At 44.8% G+C, this 19,390-nt stretch overlaps 1 protein-coding gene across 1 annotated transcript in view; it reads left to right on the top strand.

Annotated features, from left to right (window-relative positions):
- Nucleotides 1-470: 470 nt before the first annotated feature.
- Nucleotides 471-19,390, top strand: part of Hal (histidine ammonia-lyase) — a 29,614-nt gene continuing 10,694 nt past the window's right edge. Inside the window, exons 1-17 of the mRNA XM_004650192.2 lie at nt 471-1,034; nt 1,567-1,627; nt 1,719-1,746; nt 2,689-2,763; nt 2,860-2,932; nt 3,300-3,366; nt 3,720-3,757; nt 4,396-4,521; nt 6,854-6,993; nt 8,740-8,787; nt 9,429-9,576; nt 10,341-10,436; nt 10,534-10,592; nt 12,116-12,196; nt 16,022-16,087; nt 16,164-16,329; nt 18,755-18,889. Of these exons, the coding sequence (XP_004650249.1) occupies nt 788-1,034; nt 1,567-1,627; nt 1,719-1,746; nt 2,689-2,763; nt 2,860-2,932; nt 3,300-3,366; nt 3,720-3,757; nt 4,396-4,521; nt 6,854-6,993; nt 8,740-8,787; nt 9,429-9,576; nt 10,341-10,436; nt 10,534-10,592; nt 12,116-12,196; nt 16,022-16,087; nt 16,164-16,329; nt 18,755-18,889 (1,654 nt within the window). The 5' untranslated portion in view covers nt 471-787. The remainder of the gene's footprint in view (nt 1,035-1,566; nt 1,628-1,718; nt 1,747-2,688; nt 2,764-2,859; nt 2,933-3,299; nt 3,367-3,719; nt 3,758-4,395; nt 4,522-6,853; nt 6,994-8,739; nt 8,788-9,428; nt 9,577-10,340; nt 10,437-10,533; nt 10,593-12,115; nt 12,197-16,021; nt 16,088-16,163; nt 16,330-18,754; nt 18,890-19,390) is intronic.

The following is a 19,390-nucleotide window of genomic DNA, read 5'->3' as shown; positions in this document are numbered from 1 at the left end:
CAAGAAAAGTCAAGGAACTTTCTCTGAGCTCAGACAACTGGGGAATGGCAAAGCCAGGATTCGACTTCAGGCAAATAACGCAAATTACTGCCGTTGTAAATTTGTCTTTTGGTTGTGGAGACAGGCTACCAACTCGCTTGAGGGCCATAAATTGAGGGAGGGTGGGCGCTTCCAAGCCATAGTGGTTCATTTGTCCAAGGTGACCTTCAGTTGGGACAATGATCTCCGGCCTTCTCAGTCTTCCTTGGTGGGGCAAGCGCCCGAGAATCACTCACCAGTGGTAGGGAGAGGTTGCTCAATCCGAGTTTGTGGAATAAACAATTGAGTGAGGATTGCCACACTCCCGGGTGTCACAATTGGCTAGCCCGGTGCATTTTACAGTTGAGTAATTACCAATAAAGAGAGAGGAACACAGTGTTTATAAGCTGCCCTCTATGGAGGAGGACAGTAGGGACTCTGGTCCGAAGGAGAGAGCAGCAGAGACCTGATCCCACCTCCTCGCCCAGGGTGGGAGACTCCAGGTCTTTCTGCTTTCAGGGCTCCATCGTGGTCCACCTACCCACCAACCGCCCCTCTCCTGCCCTAGTTTAGCTCCAAGAGAAAAGAAAACAAAAAGAGAAAAAGTAAACCCCAAAGGGACTCACACACCAAGGTCTGCAATAACTATTTGTCCAGCGTGAGCCAGTGAAGGCCAGGGAGGGTCCATTCCGGCTGACCACACCCCAGCAGTCACTCTCGGATAAAGTCGCCGGCAGCTGGTGGCCGCAGGGCTGCGACAGAAGGAGCCATGCCGAGGTACACGGTGCACGTGCGCGGGGAGTGGCTGGCCGTGCCCTGCCAGGATGCCCAGCTCACGGTGGGCTGGCTGGGCCGCGAGGCTGTGCGGCGCTACGTGAAGAACAAGCCGGACAACGGGGGCTTCGCCTCGGTGCACGACGTGCGCTTCCTTGTGCGCCGCTGCAAGGGCTTGGGCCTGCTGGACAACGATGACCCCCTGGAGGTGGCCTTGGAGGACAACGAGTTTGTGGAAGTGGGTGAGTGGCCGCAGGGAAGGGGGGCGTGGGAGAGGGGGAGGAACTGGTGTGGCATGACCTGCAGGAAGGCTCCGCAGTCACCCCCACTTCAGGGGACCCGGAGAGAAGGATAGATGGGTTCAAGGGTTTGCCCTGGCCCAGCGCCGCGTTGTCGCACAGATAGGCTCCTCCTCGGCTTTGGTAAGGGAACAAATGTAAACTTGAACCCAGGACTGCAGGCGCAAGTCATGTGCAGTAACCAAATCATTTTGCCCTTCGATAGACGCAACCAGTCAAGATTTCACAGTTAGAAGACCAGAGTAGGTGTGGAGACAAAGGCCCCTTGCACTTAAACCTCTGCGTTTTGCTCGCCCGCGTAAAGACGCTAAGGCCACTTGCAGGCATGGAAGGTCACGTTCAAGCAGCCATCCCTATAGAATCCAAGCTCAGTGAATTGGGGGGTACTTTTTTGGGGGGGGTTCAACAGAAGGCTGGAAGCGGCTGTATCTCGTGATCCTTTCCTAAAGGACTTCTCCTTCTCTTCTTATTTCAGTCATAGAAGGCGACACAATGTCCCCTGATTTCATTCCCTCTCAGCCAGAAGGAGTTTACCTGTATCCTTTCTTGCAACCTCTTTGGTCAGCGCTGCCAAAGTGGGGCCGGGGTTTTCTCCCAGTACAAACATTTTCCTTTATCTGGCTCCAGATATAGCAAATACAAGGAGCCTGAAAAGGTAAGCTGAAAAGTGCTTGTCATTTTGAGGGGGGTGGGGGAAGAAAATGAAGCCCTATCATGTCTGGTGTACACTCTCTACTTCCCCTGACCCCGTTTAAGGAGGAGGAGGAGGAGGAGGAGGAGGAGGAAGATTTCATATCCTAGCCAACACCATGCTTTGACACTAGGCTTTCATTCCGTTGCCTGTAGCAGGGCAGGGAGCTAGAAGAGACATTGTGCCTGAGTTTCTAACTCTCCTTGCCCAGCCTCTGCTTAAGACAGCCCTTTCTCTCTCCCTCCCTCCCTCCCTCTCTCGCTCTCTCTCTCTGTGTATGTGTTTGATACTATAGGGTTTTACTGAAGATGGCTTAAAAAACAGCTCATGTTCATTTGTTAAGGTCATTAGGCAGGAAGTCATTTAAATAATGAAACATAACCCTTCCATGAAATCAAAAGACCCTGTCCACTCGTTTGCAGCAATGTCCACCACCCCCAACAACCCGGCTTTCCTCTGCCACTCACCAAGTAGTGAGGTCCTTGATGCCCAGCACTCATGACTACCCTGTGACACACACAGCCCCTCAGACAGAGTCATCACTCTCTATGAAGAGGCGAAAAATAAAGGGCTTAGAGGAACTGACATTCCGGAGCTAGACCAGCTTTCACCTAGCTCTAGATGACAATAGCAGCAGAATAACCTGGAAGGATCCAAAACAGAGCCCTATTTAACCATTACAGCTTTATTCCCACACCAAGGGGGAAACACGCCCATTCCAGCTCTCTTTCCCTAAGATGGGCTCCTTCCTCAATGCAGGAGGGAGTGACTCCCCAGCTGTGCTCTGGGCTAGCACGTCAATGCTCCACAGCAGTCACAGCAATCTCCCAAGTGTCACACTGCACGTGTGAGGCTCCTTGTTAAGCCATGGAGCTGCACGTACTAAGATTTGCTTCTCTTGGGCAGTACATCGCTTTAGATGGGGACAGTCTGAGCACAGAGGATCTGGTCAACTTGGGGAAGGGACGCTACAAAATAAAGGTATGTGGGGAATGAGGGAAGGACAGTTTCTGTTCACCTTCACTGGTCACGGAAGCCTTTGGCTTACTTGTTCCCTCCTGACCAATGTCGTTCTAGCTCACTTCAATTGCTGAAAAGAAGGTACAAAAATCCAGAGAGGTCATAGACAGCATCATAAAAGAAAAGACGGGTACGTTTCTTTTTCTGTCTTATATTATAAAATTATTTTTATTATTTTATTTATTTGAGAGTGACAGACAGAGAGAAAGAGGCAGAGAGAGAGAGAGAGAGAGAGAATGGGCACCCCAGGGCTTCCAGCCACTGAAAACAAACTCCAGATGCGTGCGCCCCTTGTGCATCTGGCTAATGTGGGCCCTGGGGAACTGAGCCTCAAACCGGGGTCCTTAGGCTTCACAGGCAAGCGCTTAACCGCTAAGCCATCTCTCCAGCCCATAAAATTATTTTTACAGAAGGGAAAATAAAAATAAAAACCCTCCCATATCTAATCACATAATGTCTATTTTTTTGTTTGTTTGTTTTTATTTTTTGTTTTCTAGTTGTCTATGGCATTACTACAGGTTTTGGAAAATTTGCCAGAACGGTAATTCCTGTCAGTAAGCTCCAGTAAGTTTGCCCATACTGACGCACTCACATCTCATCTTCCTCTGTATCTGAGATTTTTCTACCGAGGGAAATCGGTGACATGTGCCTCATTTGTTGAACATTTGCTCTAGACCAAGCTTCGGGTATCAAATCTTCATGTGACCCTGGGAGACAGCTAAGCTTGTCGCCCCAACATGAGCCTTGTGAGGCTCGGGCTGGCACATCTAGATGGGTAGTGAGAACGTGGCGGCCTGGGTTCTTCCACTGCATGTGACTGCCCACCCAGAGACTTACCTGGTTTTCCCTTTATCCGGCCAGCGGTGGGAGCGTTTTCACCCCAGGTGACTAAGAGAGGTTTGGCTTTTCTTTTCCAGGGAGCTTCAGGTCAACTTGGTTCGTTCTCACTCTTCAGGTAAATCACTCAAACCATCAAACCATTGGATGCCTTCTAGATTGTGTTTGATTATATGGGGGAAAACAAAGCAGAACACAGTGAGTCATTCACTACCAGCCACATCAAGGACTGTGCTCCAAGTGCATTCTAAGGATTGGAGGGTTTCCCAGATGGGACCTGGAAGAAGAGCAGATGGCATCGAACCAGACTGCCTTTCTGCTGCACTTCAAAAAAAAAAAAAGGCCAAGTTGAGCCGTGGGGTTGGGACATGTCCCAGCTTGTGGAGAGAGTGACACATTCAGGGAGAGAAACAAAGGCCAGGAGTGAGAGAACGACTTAGGGTGCACTCCAGGGTCATCTCACGGAAGGAGCTCGTACCAAACAGTCTCAACAGTATTCTGAAGGTGTTTGGGAGGGTGCGGTTCGCTGAAGGATTCTAGCGAGGGAGGCTGAGAAAGCAAATCTATGGCTCTGCCTTGGTCTGGACAAAGAAGGCTTTGAGTAGCAAGACAGAGAGCAGAGAAAACCATCAAACCAGCTACAGAAAGCCAATACGAGACTGGACTAACTTGAAAGAGATCTGAGAGATGGAGGCAGCTCGGAGGTATGAAAAGATTTGGTCTTCTTGGAAAACGTGTCAATATTCTGTTTTGTAGGCGTTGGGAAACCACTCAGTCCTGAGAGGTGTCGGATGCTCTTGGCCTTAAGGATCAATGTTTTAGCCAAAGGATACAGTGGCATTTCCCTGGAAACCCTGAAACAAGTTATTGAAGCATTTAATGGTAAGGCAAGGAACCCCTGGCCTGACCTTTCATAGAGGATGAGCATGTCCTACAAGGAAGGCCTGGATGGTGAGGAATCTATGGAGCTAAGAAGGCAAAATCATTCAGATGAATGGACAGTGAACTTGGGAAAAAGAAAGAGAAATGATTGGGGGGTCAGGTATCAAGAGTGGCAGAGCAGGTACACCTGGGAACTTCAACTCATCCTGTAGCACTGTTCACTCATTGTCAGGCAACTTTAAGACAAGAATGAGCCCCTAAAGTCTGTCTTTAAGTTCAGATCTTCAATTCAGTGGCATCCCTATGTCACTAAGGAAGTTGTCCCAAAGTATTGGGGAACATAAAGACTCCTGGATTGTGTCCATATCAAAGATAGTGCTTCTAGCTGGAGACCTGAACTTGTAATAATCCCCAGGTGATGGACCAGATACACTTGGGCCATAAAATCCAATCTCTTATGAAGGTAGATCAGACATGTGAAGAGAGTGATTCACTCAATCACGTTAGGCAAGTCCATTACCACGGAGCCACATCCTAGCCCTGATTCACTTAATCATGAAGCCATTGCAGGACATGAGGCAACTCAACTCTGTGGGGCTTCCTTCTTAAATAGGAGATAAGATTCACAAAGCTGTCCCTTCATGTTCAGGATACAACATTTAGGTCAGTGGAAGCCCAGGTGCACAGAACACATGCATTGCTAAGGGCACAAGTTGCTAAGGGCAGATCGTATGGGCCAGCCAGTGAAGAACACAGCCTACGGTCTAGAAGGCTATGCTAACAGACCCGGGTACCACACAACCCCAGCAACCCCAGCACATTTTCTACTATCAGCTCTGCCCCACCATAAGCCTCATATTCCAGTCAGTACAGCTCTATTTTTTTTCTTTTTTCTTTTTTGAGAGAGAGAGAAAAAGAGAGAGAGAGAGAGAGAAAGGGCATGCCAGGACCTTTCAGCCACTATGAGTGAACTCCAGATGCATGCGCCCCCTTATATGCATGTGTGACATTGCATGCTTGTATCGCTTTTGGTCTGGCTATGTGAGGCCTGGAGATTCAAACATGCATTCTTAGGCTTTGCAGGCAAGCGCCTTAACTGCTAACCCATCTCTCCAGCCTTCTAATATATTTTTTAAAGTATTTTATTTATTTGTTTATTAGAGAGAGAGAGAGAGAGAGAGAGAAGATGAGTATACCAGGGCCTCTAGCCACTGCAAATGAACTCCAGACGCATGTGTCACCTTGTGCATCTGGCTTACATGGGTCCTGGGGAATTCATCCTGGGTCCTTAGGTTTTGCAGGAAAGTTCCTTAGCTGCTGAGACATCTCTCCAACCCACAACTCTAATCCTGAACCCGCTTTTTGTTGAATGGGTGAGTTTGGTACTCTGAGAATTCCCCAGGTGAACTATGGTCTAGAAGTGGCCCATGGATGGCACCGACATTATCTAGTGGCATAATTTAATAATTGGGGGAAAACAAACGCCACCATCTGGAGCTGATTTTAACTTGGGAAACAGAAGCCTCCTTTAAAAATCACATTTGGAGGCACGTCTTCGAAACAATACACGTGTGTTTATAAGTGGTGGTGGGGTGACCAACTAAATGACTGTCAAATAAGCCAAAGAGACTAAATTTTTATGGTCTCACTGCCCCGAGAGAACCTCTGTTCACACCTGGTATACTGTCTTTCTAGGACACTTCATATTCTTCAGGTGAACATTCACATGCTTCCAAACATTCTCCCATAGCTTTCCATAGATGCATACCATTTGTGTCACGAATATCCTTTGATTCTGTATTTTGGTAATTCCTAGCATTTTGTTTTCATAAACAATAATTTAATGAACAAGAGTTTGTTTCTGATCACATATAATTTCTGAAAGTGGAATCACTTCAGCATGGGCATTTGAACACCTTAGTAACTGAGAGAGTTCTTCCTTCTGGCTACCTCTCCCTCCCCTCCTCCTCTTCCCTCTTCCTAGTCCCCCCCTTTTTTTCTTTTCCTCTCTCCACCCTCACAGCTTGTTCCAGACTAGACTCTCTTGGAGGTGGGAGTCATCTTTACTGGCAAAGTAAAGATAATCAGAATGGTGTAAGTGGGGCGGGAGAGATGGTTAGCGGTTAAGGTGCTTGCCTGCAAAGCCTAAGGACCCGGATTCCATTTCTCAGAACCAAACAAGGTGGCACATGCACCTGGAGTTCATTTTCAGTGACTAGAGACCCTGGTATGCCCATTCTCTCTCTCTGTCTCTCATAAACAAAGAAGTAAAAAATATTTTATAAATTGGTATAAGTACTCTTGAGGTAACTGATGCCTGATTCTCTCGTAGCCTCCTGCCTATCCTATGTTCCAGAGAAAGGAACTGTTGGTGCCAGTGGAGACCTTGCCCCACTCTCTCATCTTGCTCTGGGGCTGATTGGAGAAGGAAAGATGTGGTCTCCAAAGAGTGGCTGGGCTGATGCTAAATATGTAAGACACTGAACAACTTCTACCCATCGTGACTCTCCTAGGTGGGATCCATTCCTGCAGGATACCAGCCACTTCGTCCTTAAGACAGTTGGCTGTGTGAGACAACTCAAGCTTAGGAGTCAAATGAAGCAAGGCTATTGGCTTCCATACTCAACTGACGAGTCCTGGACTGGAGGATCACCTTGGGGGAGTCAGGGAGGGTTGCAAGTGTTCACCTCACAAGTATATTCTGCAACCACGAAACTTGCAGTGCCCAATGAGCACGTCACACTCTTGTCACAGTTGAATGTGGAATCTGATCTCATGGGCGCAGAGCTGTGGATGGTGACATCTTTGTCACTATGTGGCCTTTGGAAAGCATGTTCTGGTATCGTCTAAGCTCCTTCCCTGATTAGCTATTCAGGAAAGCGTATGTTTTCTTTATCTACATATGCCATCACAGTGGCCTACAGCATGTATGATCAGTTGCCGGGAGGTGCCGTAGCTAAGAGAAAAGGACTCAGAGCCAATGTGGAAGAAGTGAGGGACTAGGCCATCCTCTGTGGGATGCAGATCCAAGAGTGCCTTTCTCCCATGCAGCCTTATCTAGATGCTGTCTCTGTGGACAGTGTTTTCCCAGCCACCTTCACCCAGCTGTCAGTCTGACCTTTGTCAACAGCAAATCCAACCATGTTCTATAACCTAAAACATTCCTCATCTTCCAGATTTGATGTGGCTTCAAGAGGTTTGTTTCCTTTGTGTGACCCATACAATCAAAGTTCTCTCTCATGACAGAAACCAGATTATACTGGGTGCTAGGCAGAGAACCCTGGACAAGTATAGTCCTTCATTCCCACCTGGCTCACTCTCATTTTTCCTTTTGAAAAGTCATCTGGGAAGCTGTCCTCTCTCCTCCTCTGTCCTTTCCCTACCCCCTGAGTCCCCAATATACCTCCTTCATGCTTTCCTCACGGCTTGTATGATTAGTTTTTTTTTTTTCCATTAACTCCTTAAGCAGTTCCTATATCCTCAGAGACTCAATAGGCTAGTGATTTAATCCCCAAGTTTGTCTGTCTTTACTTTTCTTAACCCCAGCCCAACACCCCGAAAAGAACTTGATGTGTAGTCAGATCTTGCAAAGTTGACATGCTTAAATGGCACTGGATCTGTCTTTTCCTTACTTTGAATCTCTCTTCCTTCTTCCCTACTTACTGACACCTTTTCTCCTCTTATCTCAAGGAAAGACCAGTACGCCCTTCCTTCTCAGGCTTCTATCTCTATGATTATGGAATCCCTCATCACTGGTGATGCACCTATCTGGCACCAAGTCCTGCTCTGAGGTTCTACCCAGGGCAGAGGAAGCAGAATTAGGGTGGAGGAATTTTTAGGTCAGACTGTGGAGGCAGGAGCATATGGGTAGCCAGCCAAGAGCCCAGCCTTAACTTAGAGCAGGTATACCTGGAACCTGAATTAAAAAAAAAAAAAAAAAAGTGAGTCACATAGATTGAAGCCAAACAGATGAACTAGAAACCAAAATTGATTCTTTTGCCAACAGAGCCAGTGGTTTCAATCCAAAAGTTATTTGAAAGTGAAATCTTTCTGACTAAAGCACAGAGGTAGATCCTAGACCAGAGCACATGCAGTTCTAATCTTTTAGAAGATGGACATTGTGCTTTAAAGCCTTTCACTGGGTTTTAATGTGAAATTTAAAAAGTAGGCTAGTATTTCATTTGATAACCATTTTCATGATTGTAAATCATTCTACAGGTTCTGGAAGCACATGGATTGAAGCCAGTTGTTCTAAAACCAAAAGAGGTAAAGAGAATCACAGGAAATGTGTTGGTGGTAACAAATCCTTGTGCAGGCGCTGCTTTCAGTCTTAATATCAACCTCACTGCTTCCTTCAAACAAACCTGACGTATCTGTTTGTTTAAGGCGGCTCATGAGGAAAGGGCCCCTCTAGGAGAGTTTAAAAGATCCCTTGTGCTACAAGTGCTTAGGGTTCCCTGATCTAGTTCTACAAGCGGTTGAGGAAAAATATGTCTTAAGATGCTTTAAACCAAAAGGCTTGGGCCAGAATAAGTTTTAGGATGTCTTGTCTACAATGGTGAGAGGTTCAATGAACCATGCAGCATAATAAAGGGCCAAGTGATGATGACTCATACAACTTACACTCCCCAGCTACAGAGCAGCCCCGAGAACGAGGAGCACGGGCACTTGGCAGGTATCTCTTCCCGCCCCCGCCCCCGATTTACAGTACTGATTTCACATATAAAGGCACTTGCTTCTCAAGTGCATGAATAATCATTACTGCCCTGCACTTTGGAAGACATGCATGAACACAGTTCAGCTGACTGGCTTGTTTTCCTCTTACAAAAGCAGAAGGTAGAAAATCTACTTCTGAGTAGGCTCATTACGGTAAACACAGTGGGGAACTCTCCTCTCCTGACCCGCAGGGCCTGGCACTCATCAATGGGACACAGATGCTCACGTCCCTGGGATGTGAAGCCGTGGAGAGAGCCAGTGCCATTGCCCGGCAGGCTGACATCGTGGCCGCTCTGACCCTGGAGGTGCTGAAGGGCACCACTAAAGCCTTCGACACTGGTCAGTAAGCTCTCATGCGCCTATTCAGTCTGGAAGCTCCTTCAAGTTGCTCATTCAATCATGGGGAATTGGTTGACGTCTTTAGTCATAGGAGTGGTGGGAGTGGATGGCAGGGAAGAAGGAGAAACCCAAGTGCCCATGGCATTTCTAGGGCTGTCACAGCTTCCACTGATGTCTGCCATACTCAATTCCTGTAACAATGGTATCTGTAGACAGACATGGATCATGGAGAGTTAAATGACCTGCCCCAGGTCACCCAGGGTTGTTGGCATGTCAAACTAGGTGGTGCTTTTAGGAGTCTGTGCATAGTATTTAAAAACTCAAGTAAGATGAAGATTGTCTTGGTAAGAAAATTGAGAGACATAAAAATGATACAAGTACCTTGAATCAAGAAAGCAGTGAATTTCAAAGGTCCCTTATTATAATAAATAGGGTAGAAAGCCAAACATGAGTGGGTTAAATAAGGCAACTATTCAGAGTGCCAGTTGTGGTCAGCCTAGTTCTTTGAAGGGTGGACCCGTTGTCCAAAGTTCAAACCCCTATGCACTGTACACACAGTTTGCATGTGGATATTTAAAGTAGAGGGAACGAAGTCAATAAGAAAAAAAACATGCCTGTAGAATGAAGTTTCTGTGTCTTTGTGATCAATAATGAATGACCCCAGGACTTTTGAGGGCTACGCCAGCACCATGGATGGTTCGCTTCCACCGTGGTCGGACTCCGATACCACACTTGCTCAGCCCTTCCGTCTTCCCCAATTCTAGATATTCATGCTGTTCGTCCTCATCGTGGGCAGATTGAAGTTGCTTTTCGGTTTCGATCACTCTTGGACTCCGACCACCACCCATCAGAAATCGCAGGTCTGGGCAAGTTTATGTGGGTGGCTTTATTGGGTTCTGTATCCCATGGTCCGACTGATGATTTGTTCCTGGTCTCCTCCCTGCACTTCTTCCACAGAAAGCCACAGGTTCTGTGACCGGGTTCAGGATGCATACACCTTACGCTGCTGTCCACAGGTAAAAAGAAGAAACATGAAAACCAACAAAGACGCCTTCCCTTCCCTATGGTCAGAGAAAAAGGAGAATGAGGGAGGTTTTAGAAAATCATGCTGTGGCCAAATATAATCACAATTTCTTTACTACTTCTATTAGAAACTATATATATATGTACATATATATATATATACATACACACACATACAAACAAAGTACCCAGTTTCTCCAGTTACTGCAAATGTCTCATTGTATATGCTAAATTGCTGGTCTTCTTTTGAGCTGATTTGCTTAACCTCCTCTCGGTTCAATAGACAACTTACTATGTGGATTCAACATAACTGCTAAATAAAGTTATAAGTGTCTTCCTGTGGGGAAACAATAGGAAAATCAGTCAGTCGGATGTTCACAGGAAAGACTAATTTTCATTCTGAACTCAAGTGCCGATCCACGAGTAGATGTTATCTACATTTTACACTTGAATGTAAATTATTATAAATGAATCTGTGAGACAATTTCAAATAAGAAATGTAGGTGAAACAGACTGACATCAGACATCCTATTTTACAAATATACAACTTGTTTACATGAGCTGATGGGGAGAGTAAGAGGCATCTCATGAGACAGTACGCCAGTGTATACCAAGATCTGGTCTAGAGAGCCAGAGAGAGTCCTTCCTACAGCAAATAGCTTTATTTCCCTTCTCAAGTCCTAGTCTGACTAGATTATTAAGCAGTAGTTCAAAACTGTCTATGGGAAAGAATTTGCCAAATTAATTAAACTATAAAAACAACTCCTGGGTTAAGAGCTCCCCAATACTGAAAGAATGGCAGCTGATTCCATGTGACAGGCACTTTGACCCGTGACTTCCATTGTCTGTCCATTAAATTTTCCCAACTTATGAGATAGTTACTTGCTCCTCTTTTGCTGTTTTGAACCGATGAGCAGGGTTAAGTTTCTTCCCTGCCCAAGATCACACAGCCTGATCTTTGCCTCCTTGATTTCTTGGAAGGCCGGAAAGCAGGTCAGGCTGTAAAGCAATTGACGGTCCCCAGGCAAACGCAGATGTCTTTCTGACATGGCAGCTGACGCTTCGTGAGCTTATTCTCCTAGCGTAGTGGCTGCCGTCTGAGTGACCTCTGACAGCCTCCTTGTATTATCTTATGTTTTTTTCTCACAAGCTCTAAAATAGCTTCCATCATCTGTTTTTCTAAGACTGTTTCTGTTTCAAGTATAAACTTAATTTAGCTGCCTTCTACCACTGACATGGGAGTAAAATTTTCTGTCTAGATTTGGCATCTTTCTCCTATACTATGATATTTTGAAGATTGCTCTATATGTGAATGCATATTATGGTGAGTTTTTTTCTAATTTGTTTCAGTGAGACCCCAAAAGATTTATCAAAGGTATTTTCATATTCTGAATAAGCCATGTGTACTTTTACAGTTACGACTACTGTTTCAAGGGAAAGTCTAAAGATGTTATGAGAATGTTGGTGTTCTTAATGGAGCCAATGAGTCATATGTGTTAATTTGATTGTGTTTTAGGTCCATGGTGTGGTGAATGACACAATAGCATTTGTGAAGGACATCATTACTACAGAACTGAACAGTGCAACAGATAATCCTGTATCTTTTGAATGCTTAGTGGTTTGCAATTACAGACTGGCTAGTCATATTAGAAGATGCAAAATAATCTTTTTTTGTTTATTTTTATTTATTTATTTGAGAGCGACAGACAGAGAGACAAAGAGGCAGGTGGAGAGAGAGAATGGGCACATCAGGGCCTCCAGCCACTGCAAGCGAACTCCAGACTTGTGTGCCCCCTTGTGCATCTGGCTAACGTGCGTCCTGGGGAATCAAACCTCGAACCAGGGTCCTCAGGCTTCACAGGCAAGCACTTAACCGCTAAGCCATCTCTCCAGCCCTCCTTTTTTCTTCTTGAGTATCTCAATTATTTGCTCCCTTTCATAGCATAGGTAAATGAGTTAGTCATGGAGGCTTAGCAGCTAAGTGACTATCTCCAGGCTGGAGTAATTTGCAGAAGCAGCCCAGTGAATCTACTTTTGGGTTCCCACATGCTGTACTTTCAAACTGAACCCATGACAGGGAGGCATTTCCAGCATTGTTTGAGATGTTCCATGAAGTCATGGGACAAAACCCACTCCTGAGGTTGCTGGTGGAGATATGTAGAGTTGTATCATTTGCCAAAGTGTTATTAAAGAGTCAAGACCTCCCCATCTTGAGTTTCACTTCTGATGTGGACTTTGCTCAGGTTTCCATAAACACAAATATGTCGTGTCTGTATTGTACAGAGAATAGTAAGAATGCTGCCATTGCTCAAGGAGGAAGCTCTTCTTTCCTTGCTAGGGTCAATTGTCTCAGCATCATTGGCTTTTGCTATGAAGTTGAGGGGATGAATCAGGGTGCTGTCTGCACAGAGACAATACTGCTTTTGAAGATAGCTGACCTACTTAGAAGTCCATTCTTCCATTGCCCAACTGCCTTCATCCTTAACGCTGGAAAAAGAGCTGAGGTGGCAGCTCTGAAAGCCTGAGTTAGGAGAGGACTACCCAAGGGCTGTGTCATGTCTCTCACAAGACGTGTGGAGTAGACTTTCCTGCAAACCTACCTTAGGATTGTGTTTGATGTTCTGTCAGATTGTATTGTAGCTAATCTGAACCCACACTAGATAAACATTAGGATAGTCAATCTCTCAACTTTTTTTGCCCTTTGGTTTTTTGAGGTAGGGTCTCACTCTAGCCCAGGCTGACCTGGAATTCACTATATAGTCTCAGGGTGGCCTTGAACTCATGGTAATCCTTCTACCTCTGCCTCCCGGGTGCTGGGACTAAATTCTACAATGGAATGGTGGGTTTTGTGCACTTGACATACTCTTATACATATATCTATTCTCTTATTTATTTTTTTTTGAGGTAGCGTCTCACTCTAGCTCAGGCTGACATGGAATTCACTATGTAGCCTCAGGGTGGCTTCCAGCTCACAGCAATCCTCTTACCTTGGTTTCCCAACTGCTAGGAATAAAGGTGTGTGCTACCACACCTGGCTCATCCATCTGTTCTTGACACTGAAGATCTAGTGTATGTTTACACAATTTAGACCTTAAAGGGTATTGTACAGAGTTTAAAACAAAAAAGGAAAAGAAAAAAAATGATACTAGGTTACAGGATATGAGAGGAAGAGGATAGATATTTAGTAAATCCTCCCCAAAACATTTGTCCCAGCATGAATTTCAGCCCAAAGACCTCTGCTTTCTCAATGAAAGACTCTATTGTGGATGAATTTTTCAATATTTTCAGTGCTTTAGAGTTCTCCCACAGCTTAATTTCACCTGAAAGAATATTTCTCAATTTTCTATTATATAGAGAACCTATTGCATGATGTTGGACATTATTGGAGTTAAAATCTAATTGCTAAAATCAAGAGCCCCACAAAGTCAGGAAAAGCACAGGAAAATAGAACATATTCCAGTTCTAAATTGGTGCAGATAACAATTGCCTGTAGCCAGTCAATCCCTATAGGATTCAGATAATGGAGAGAAGTCCCAGGCCTGTGGTTGAGACCGGGTCGTGAAAGTTTTATCATCATATGTGCAGAAAGTCACTTCACTGCAAGGTGTTATCATTCCACATGCCCACATGCATCTTCAACTCTTTGAAAGTCAGAGCCTTCCCCCTACACAGTAAGTTTCCCAATTAATAAGTACTGACTACAGTTATAGTTATCCTCCAGTATCTGTGGGGAATTGATTCTAGGACCTACCCCTTGGTAGACATCAGAATCTTTGGATGTTAAGACCCTTATATAAAATCAAACTATCTATACTTTAAATCATCTCAAGATTACGTATAATACCTAATCAAAAGTAAATGCTGTGCAAGTACTTATATTATATTATGGGAGGAATAATTACAAAAAAAGGTGTCTATGCATGTTTAACAAAGGCACAACTTTTTTTCTGCTTTTTTCTGAATATTGTCACCCATAGGTTGGTTGAACCCACTGATACATGATCATGGGAGGTTGACTATATTCTTTAACCCGAGGGGCAAAAAATTGTTTTTGAACCAGGAGGAGGATCTGTAGCTGTCTTTGCCTGGATATCTGGCAGTTTAAATAAAAGTACATGACAAATTTGAAATATCTCTGAGGGGAGAAATATTTAGTGAAGCCAGAGTTGCCTCTTACAGAAGTGGATTTGTTGGTACAGGATCACAAAAGGTAGAGCTTGAAAATGTTCCTGATGTGGACAATTTCAGAGATTATGATGGTCTCCTTCCATCCAAGAGCTTCTGCTGTTGAAAAAAATTTCACTGAAGAAATAGAATTTTCTTTCAAAATGGCTCCTTGTTCTCTTCATAGTTGCAGCTTATAAACTTGTAAAATAAAATTTTTATTTATTTGCAAGCAGAAAGAGTCAGAGACAGAGTGAGACAGAGAGAGGTGAGGAACGGGCACACCAGGGTTTCTTACCACTGGAAATGAACTCCAGAAGTATTCACCACTTTGTGCAAGTGGCTTTACGTGGCTACTGGGGAATTGAATCTGGGCCATTGCCCCAGCCAGCGGGGAGTCAAACAAGGGCCCGAGGGGAAATTAACCTGGATGAGAGACAAGAGACACAAAGAAGGAGACCAAGTCTATGTTCTGATCAAGGTCTTCAGATTTTTAATTTTTACACAATGGTTATATAGGGGAAGAAAGTGGGGAGTTAAGCTGGCTGAAGTGATTTAGGGTTAAGGGATTGTTAGGGAACCTAGAGGAGATGTAACCGAGTGTTTATCTAACTTTGCCTCAATGGCTTAACAGCCTGACCTCAATGGCTTAACAGCCTGACTGTGTCAGGCTTGACAGCCTGACTATAAACTGGCCTTTTGCAAAAGATAAGATTCTGCAAGCAGTCTGCTGACCAACATTCCTAATTGCAAGCTGGATGGACCAGCTTTCTAACAAATGAGTCAATTTAAGAACAGGCCCAAGCAAAATGGAGAGGCTTTTGCTCTATGGCTCCGGACAGGCCATCAGGCCTTACAAGCAAGTGTCTTCAACCACTGAGCCGTCTCTCCAGCCCAGCTTATAAATTTTTTAAATGCAAGTGTTAAATCATTAAGTTGTGAGAATTAGCAGTTTCTAATCTCAAGAGAAAATATTTCATGTTATGTCTTCTGGCCTCCAAATTAGATGCACATAGTTCACTTTAATGATGTGTGTGTGTGTGTGCGCGCGCACACGTGTGTGTGTGTGTGTGTGTGTGTGTGTGTGTGTGTGTGTGTGTGTGTTGTTTTATGTCAACAGCCACTGGCAGAAAGACCCACCTCTTTCCCTTTATCCCACATTGGTACAAGGACTGTCACTTCAATGCTAAAAGCAAGCGGGTGTGACATGTGAAGCAATCAACGAGTATGGTGTTTAAGCCTTAACTAGTCTTGAAAGATGGTCTTTGCCAGTCGGGGAGAGACAATTTCAGGAGGAAACTTCCATGGCGAATACCCAGCTAAAGTAAGCTTCTAACTATTGCCCTTGACCCTGAGAGTATATTGCAGCTCAGGCCCACTGAACTGAGGCGTTCTTTCAGGCCCTGGACTACTTGGCCATTGGCGTTCATGAGCTTGCTGCGATTAGTGAGAGAAGAATTGAAAGGCTCTGCAATCCCTCCCTCAGTGAGCTGCCCGCCTTCCTGGTGGCTGAAGGTGGCCTGAACTCGGGGTTCATGATAGCCCACTGTACTGCTGCTGCTCTCGGTAAGGACACTACCCTTGGTCCCGACACCAGCCTGTCCATCTAAGGGCCTTTCCGTTTTACCTGAATGCATCAAATTTTGCCTTGGAATGTAATCTGAACTTTCACCATTTTAACTTGCATCCTACCTTTCTCAATGCTAATAGAGCAAGTAACACCTTTTTTTTTTTTTTTTTTTTTTTTTTTTTTGCGAAAACCTGAGCCATCTAATCGTGTAGCATATAAGATGATAGTGAGGTTATTAATGGAAAATTTCTCTGCAGACAGTAATCTGGTGTTCTGCGTAACTTCCTCAAGCTCAAGCTGAAACTTAATTTGAAAACCAGCAGGAGGCAAAGAGGCCAAGAGGGATATAGTTAATGGTGATACTTGAACAGACCTGAATGATTAAACTTTGGAGACATTCAGTTAGATATACCATCCACTAAAAAATAAAGATGCTATTGCTACATATAAAAATGCAAAAAGCAGTATGTCATCTCTTAAGAAGACTGAGCTAGCACATCTGTGATTTCTGAGCCCAGATCGCCAAGGACAGGTAAGCAACATATCAAAGCCGTGCCTGGCTCAAAGTGCAATGACCTCGTTAATGTCCATTCACTTCATCATCGCAACAATACCACAAGGGAGGTACTGCTGTAACCTCCATTTTCCAGATGAATACTTGAAGACCTAAGAAGTCAAGTAAACGGTTCCATATTGCAGAGCTAGCTGCGTGTAGAATAGAATTCAGTCCAGCCATTTTGACGTCCAAATCTGGGCTCTCTCACTTCATTTGGATTAGGATCTCAGGTTAATCAGTTTTAGTAAGCAATAATGCAGGATGCCCAGCTTTAATTACTTGATTTAAATACTTGTATTAAAAAACAACTTGTCTTTTTATCCAAAACTCCATCCTAACAGGGTAACTTGTATTTTTTCCTTATCAATCCTACCAAACAACAACAACAACAACAAAAAGACAGGATAAGATGATGGGTAATTGAAAGCATCGGTTTGAATGTAAATCCCAGACTGCTGTTTACTGTGTCATGCCAAGCCTCTGAACCCCCCAATCCTCGACTTACTGCTGCATGAAATTCAGTATGCTAAAGTTACCTAACGGGGTTGTTTTGAGGATTAAATGAACTAATACATATAAGTCCTTGGAAGCCATGTCTAGCATATCATGAGAACTAAAGAAATCTTGGTACTCTTGGTTTCTATTTAATAATGTTGCTCTTGCTTCCTTTCTCATCCAAGCTGCACTAAACCTCAACACAGGCAACCAGTAAGGACCACTGCCTCAGTTTATTCTCTGGCCCAGTATCATCTCCTTGTTCACTGTTCAAACTCATCCTTAAAGGACTCTCACTATACCACGATAGTGGGGAGCAGCGATTGATTTCTAGAGAACACTGTGGACCCTGCCGCGCAGGGTTTGGATGAGTTTGGCTTCCCAACTTGCCTATTGACATTGCTCGGCTTGCTTTCTTAATGAAAACATCATATTTATTCAGTCATTCGTTGATCTTTTTGCTCAATTGTAATCTTTCTGAAAAGCTTCACCACAGGGTTCTTGTCAGCGTAGACACCAGTCTGGATGTCCTGGAAGAACCAGGGCCCCTTGATCACCCTAATTTAAACCATGGATTCTTGCTGGACAGGATACCTTTAAGCGTAGAAAAGAAGGAGAGATATTCTCAAGGTCAATGGAAGAGAAGAAAACATTCAAGTTTCACCTGACTTCTATGGAGAGGAGGAACTTGGTAAATTAGGTCCTTGCTACTTAACATGTAGTATCAGGAATGTAGCATCTCATGGGGACTTGCTGTCAAGAGCAGTCTTGGGGCTCTTGGGAAACTTTGTATCTGCTTTATAATAAGATTCCTGAGGAATTAATATGTAAATTCAAGCTCGAGAGGCTCCAGGGTGGGACTGGCACTCACCTCTCAGAGATATCACTTGTGATTGCGTAAGCCCGCAACACCTACGTGCATCACATTGAAGCTCACTTGTTGGATATTCTTCAAGAGCTGTCAGTCCAGCCTCGATTCTCAAATGCATGTCACCCTACATTACAACCCAGCTCTTCTGCCAACATAAGCCAATTGTTCTTGGGTGTATGAGCCTTGCCTTCATATTTGTTGTCCCCTGAGTCTCCCTGGCACACTAAGGGCTTCCCGTAGTTTCAGTATGGTCATTGTAACATGAGGATCTCAGATCTTTATGCCATTATCCCAGAACCCACTAGAGTTTCAGAATTCTCACTTTGGGAGAAAAATAACCTGTTTCCTTTTCCTTTTGTACCATATGGTGTTTGAGTCATGGCCAAGAGCTCCTGGAGGGTCTTCTATGCTGTGGAGACTTTGGGGGGCGTGTGTCATTTTGTCGGGTTCTTTTTCTTCCTCCTAGGAGCACGTCTTAACTGTTGCGGCTCTCTTGCAGTTTCCGAGAACAAGGCCCTGTGCCACCCTTCATCTGTGGACTCGCTGTCGACCAGTGCTGCCACCGAGGACCACGTCTCCATGGGAGGATGGGCAGCCCGGAAGGCCCTCAGGGTCATTGAGCACGTGGAGCAAGGTAATACCAGAAAGTCCAGAATGGCACATTTCTCTTACCCATAAACTCTTTCGCTAGATCTTTCTCAGAAGGGGGCATCCCTGCCCATAGCATCAGCATTACTGGAAGCTCATTAGAAATGCAGATGCCACCGGGCGTGGTGGCGCCCGCCTTTCATCCCAGCACTCAGGGAGGCAGAGGTAAGAGGATCGCTGTGAGTTTGAGGCCACTCTGAGACTACAAAGTTAACTCCAGGTCAGCCTGGGTCAAAGTGAGACCGTACCTCAAAAAAAAAAAAAAAAAAGAAAAGAAAAGAAAGAAAAGCAGATTCCCAGGCCTCTTCCCAGAAACTCTAGGGAAGAGAGCACAGCCTGCGTTTACAGCTTGTGATGCCCTGAGGCTAAGAGTTGGGGAACTCCCCACAGATAGCAGAGAAAGGAGAGTGAACCCTCACATCTCACTCACCCTGACTCAACAGCTCATATAAGTGCTTCCCCTTTCCCAGGATAATTTTCAAGCAAA

This window comes from Jaculus jaculus, chromosome 6, assembly GCF_020740685.1.
Source record: "Jaculus jaculus isolate mJacJac1 chromosome 6, mJacJac1.mat.Y.cur, whole genome shotgun sequence".
Lineage (NCBI taxonomy): Eukaryota > Metazoa > Chordata > Mammalia > Rodentia > Dipodidae > Jaculus > Jaculus jaculus.
This window is presented reverse-complemented; position numbering and strand designations above follow the sequence as displayed.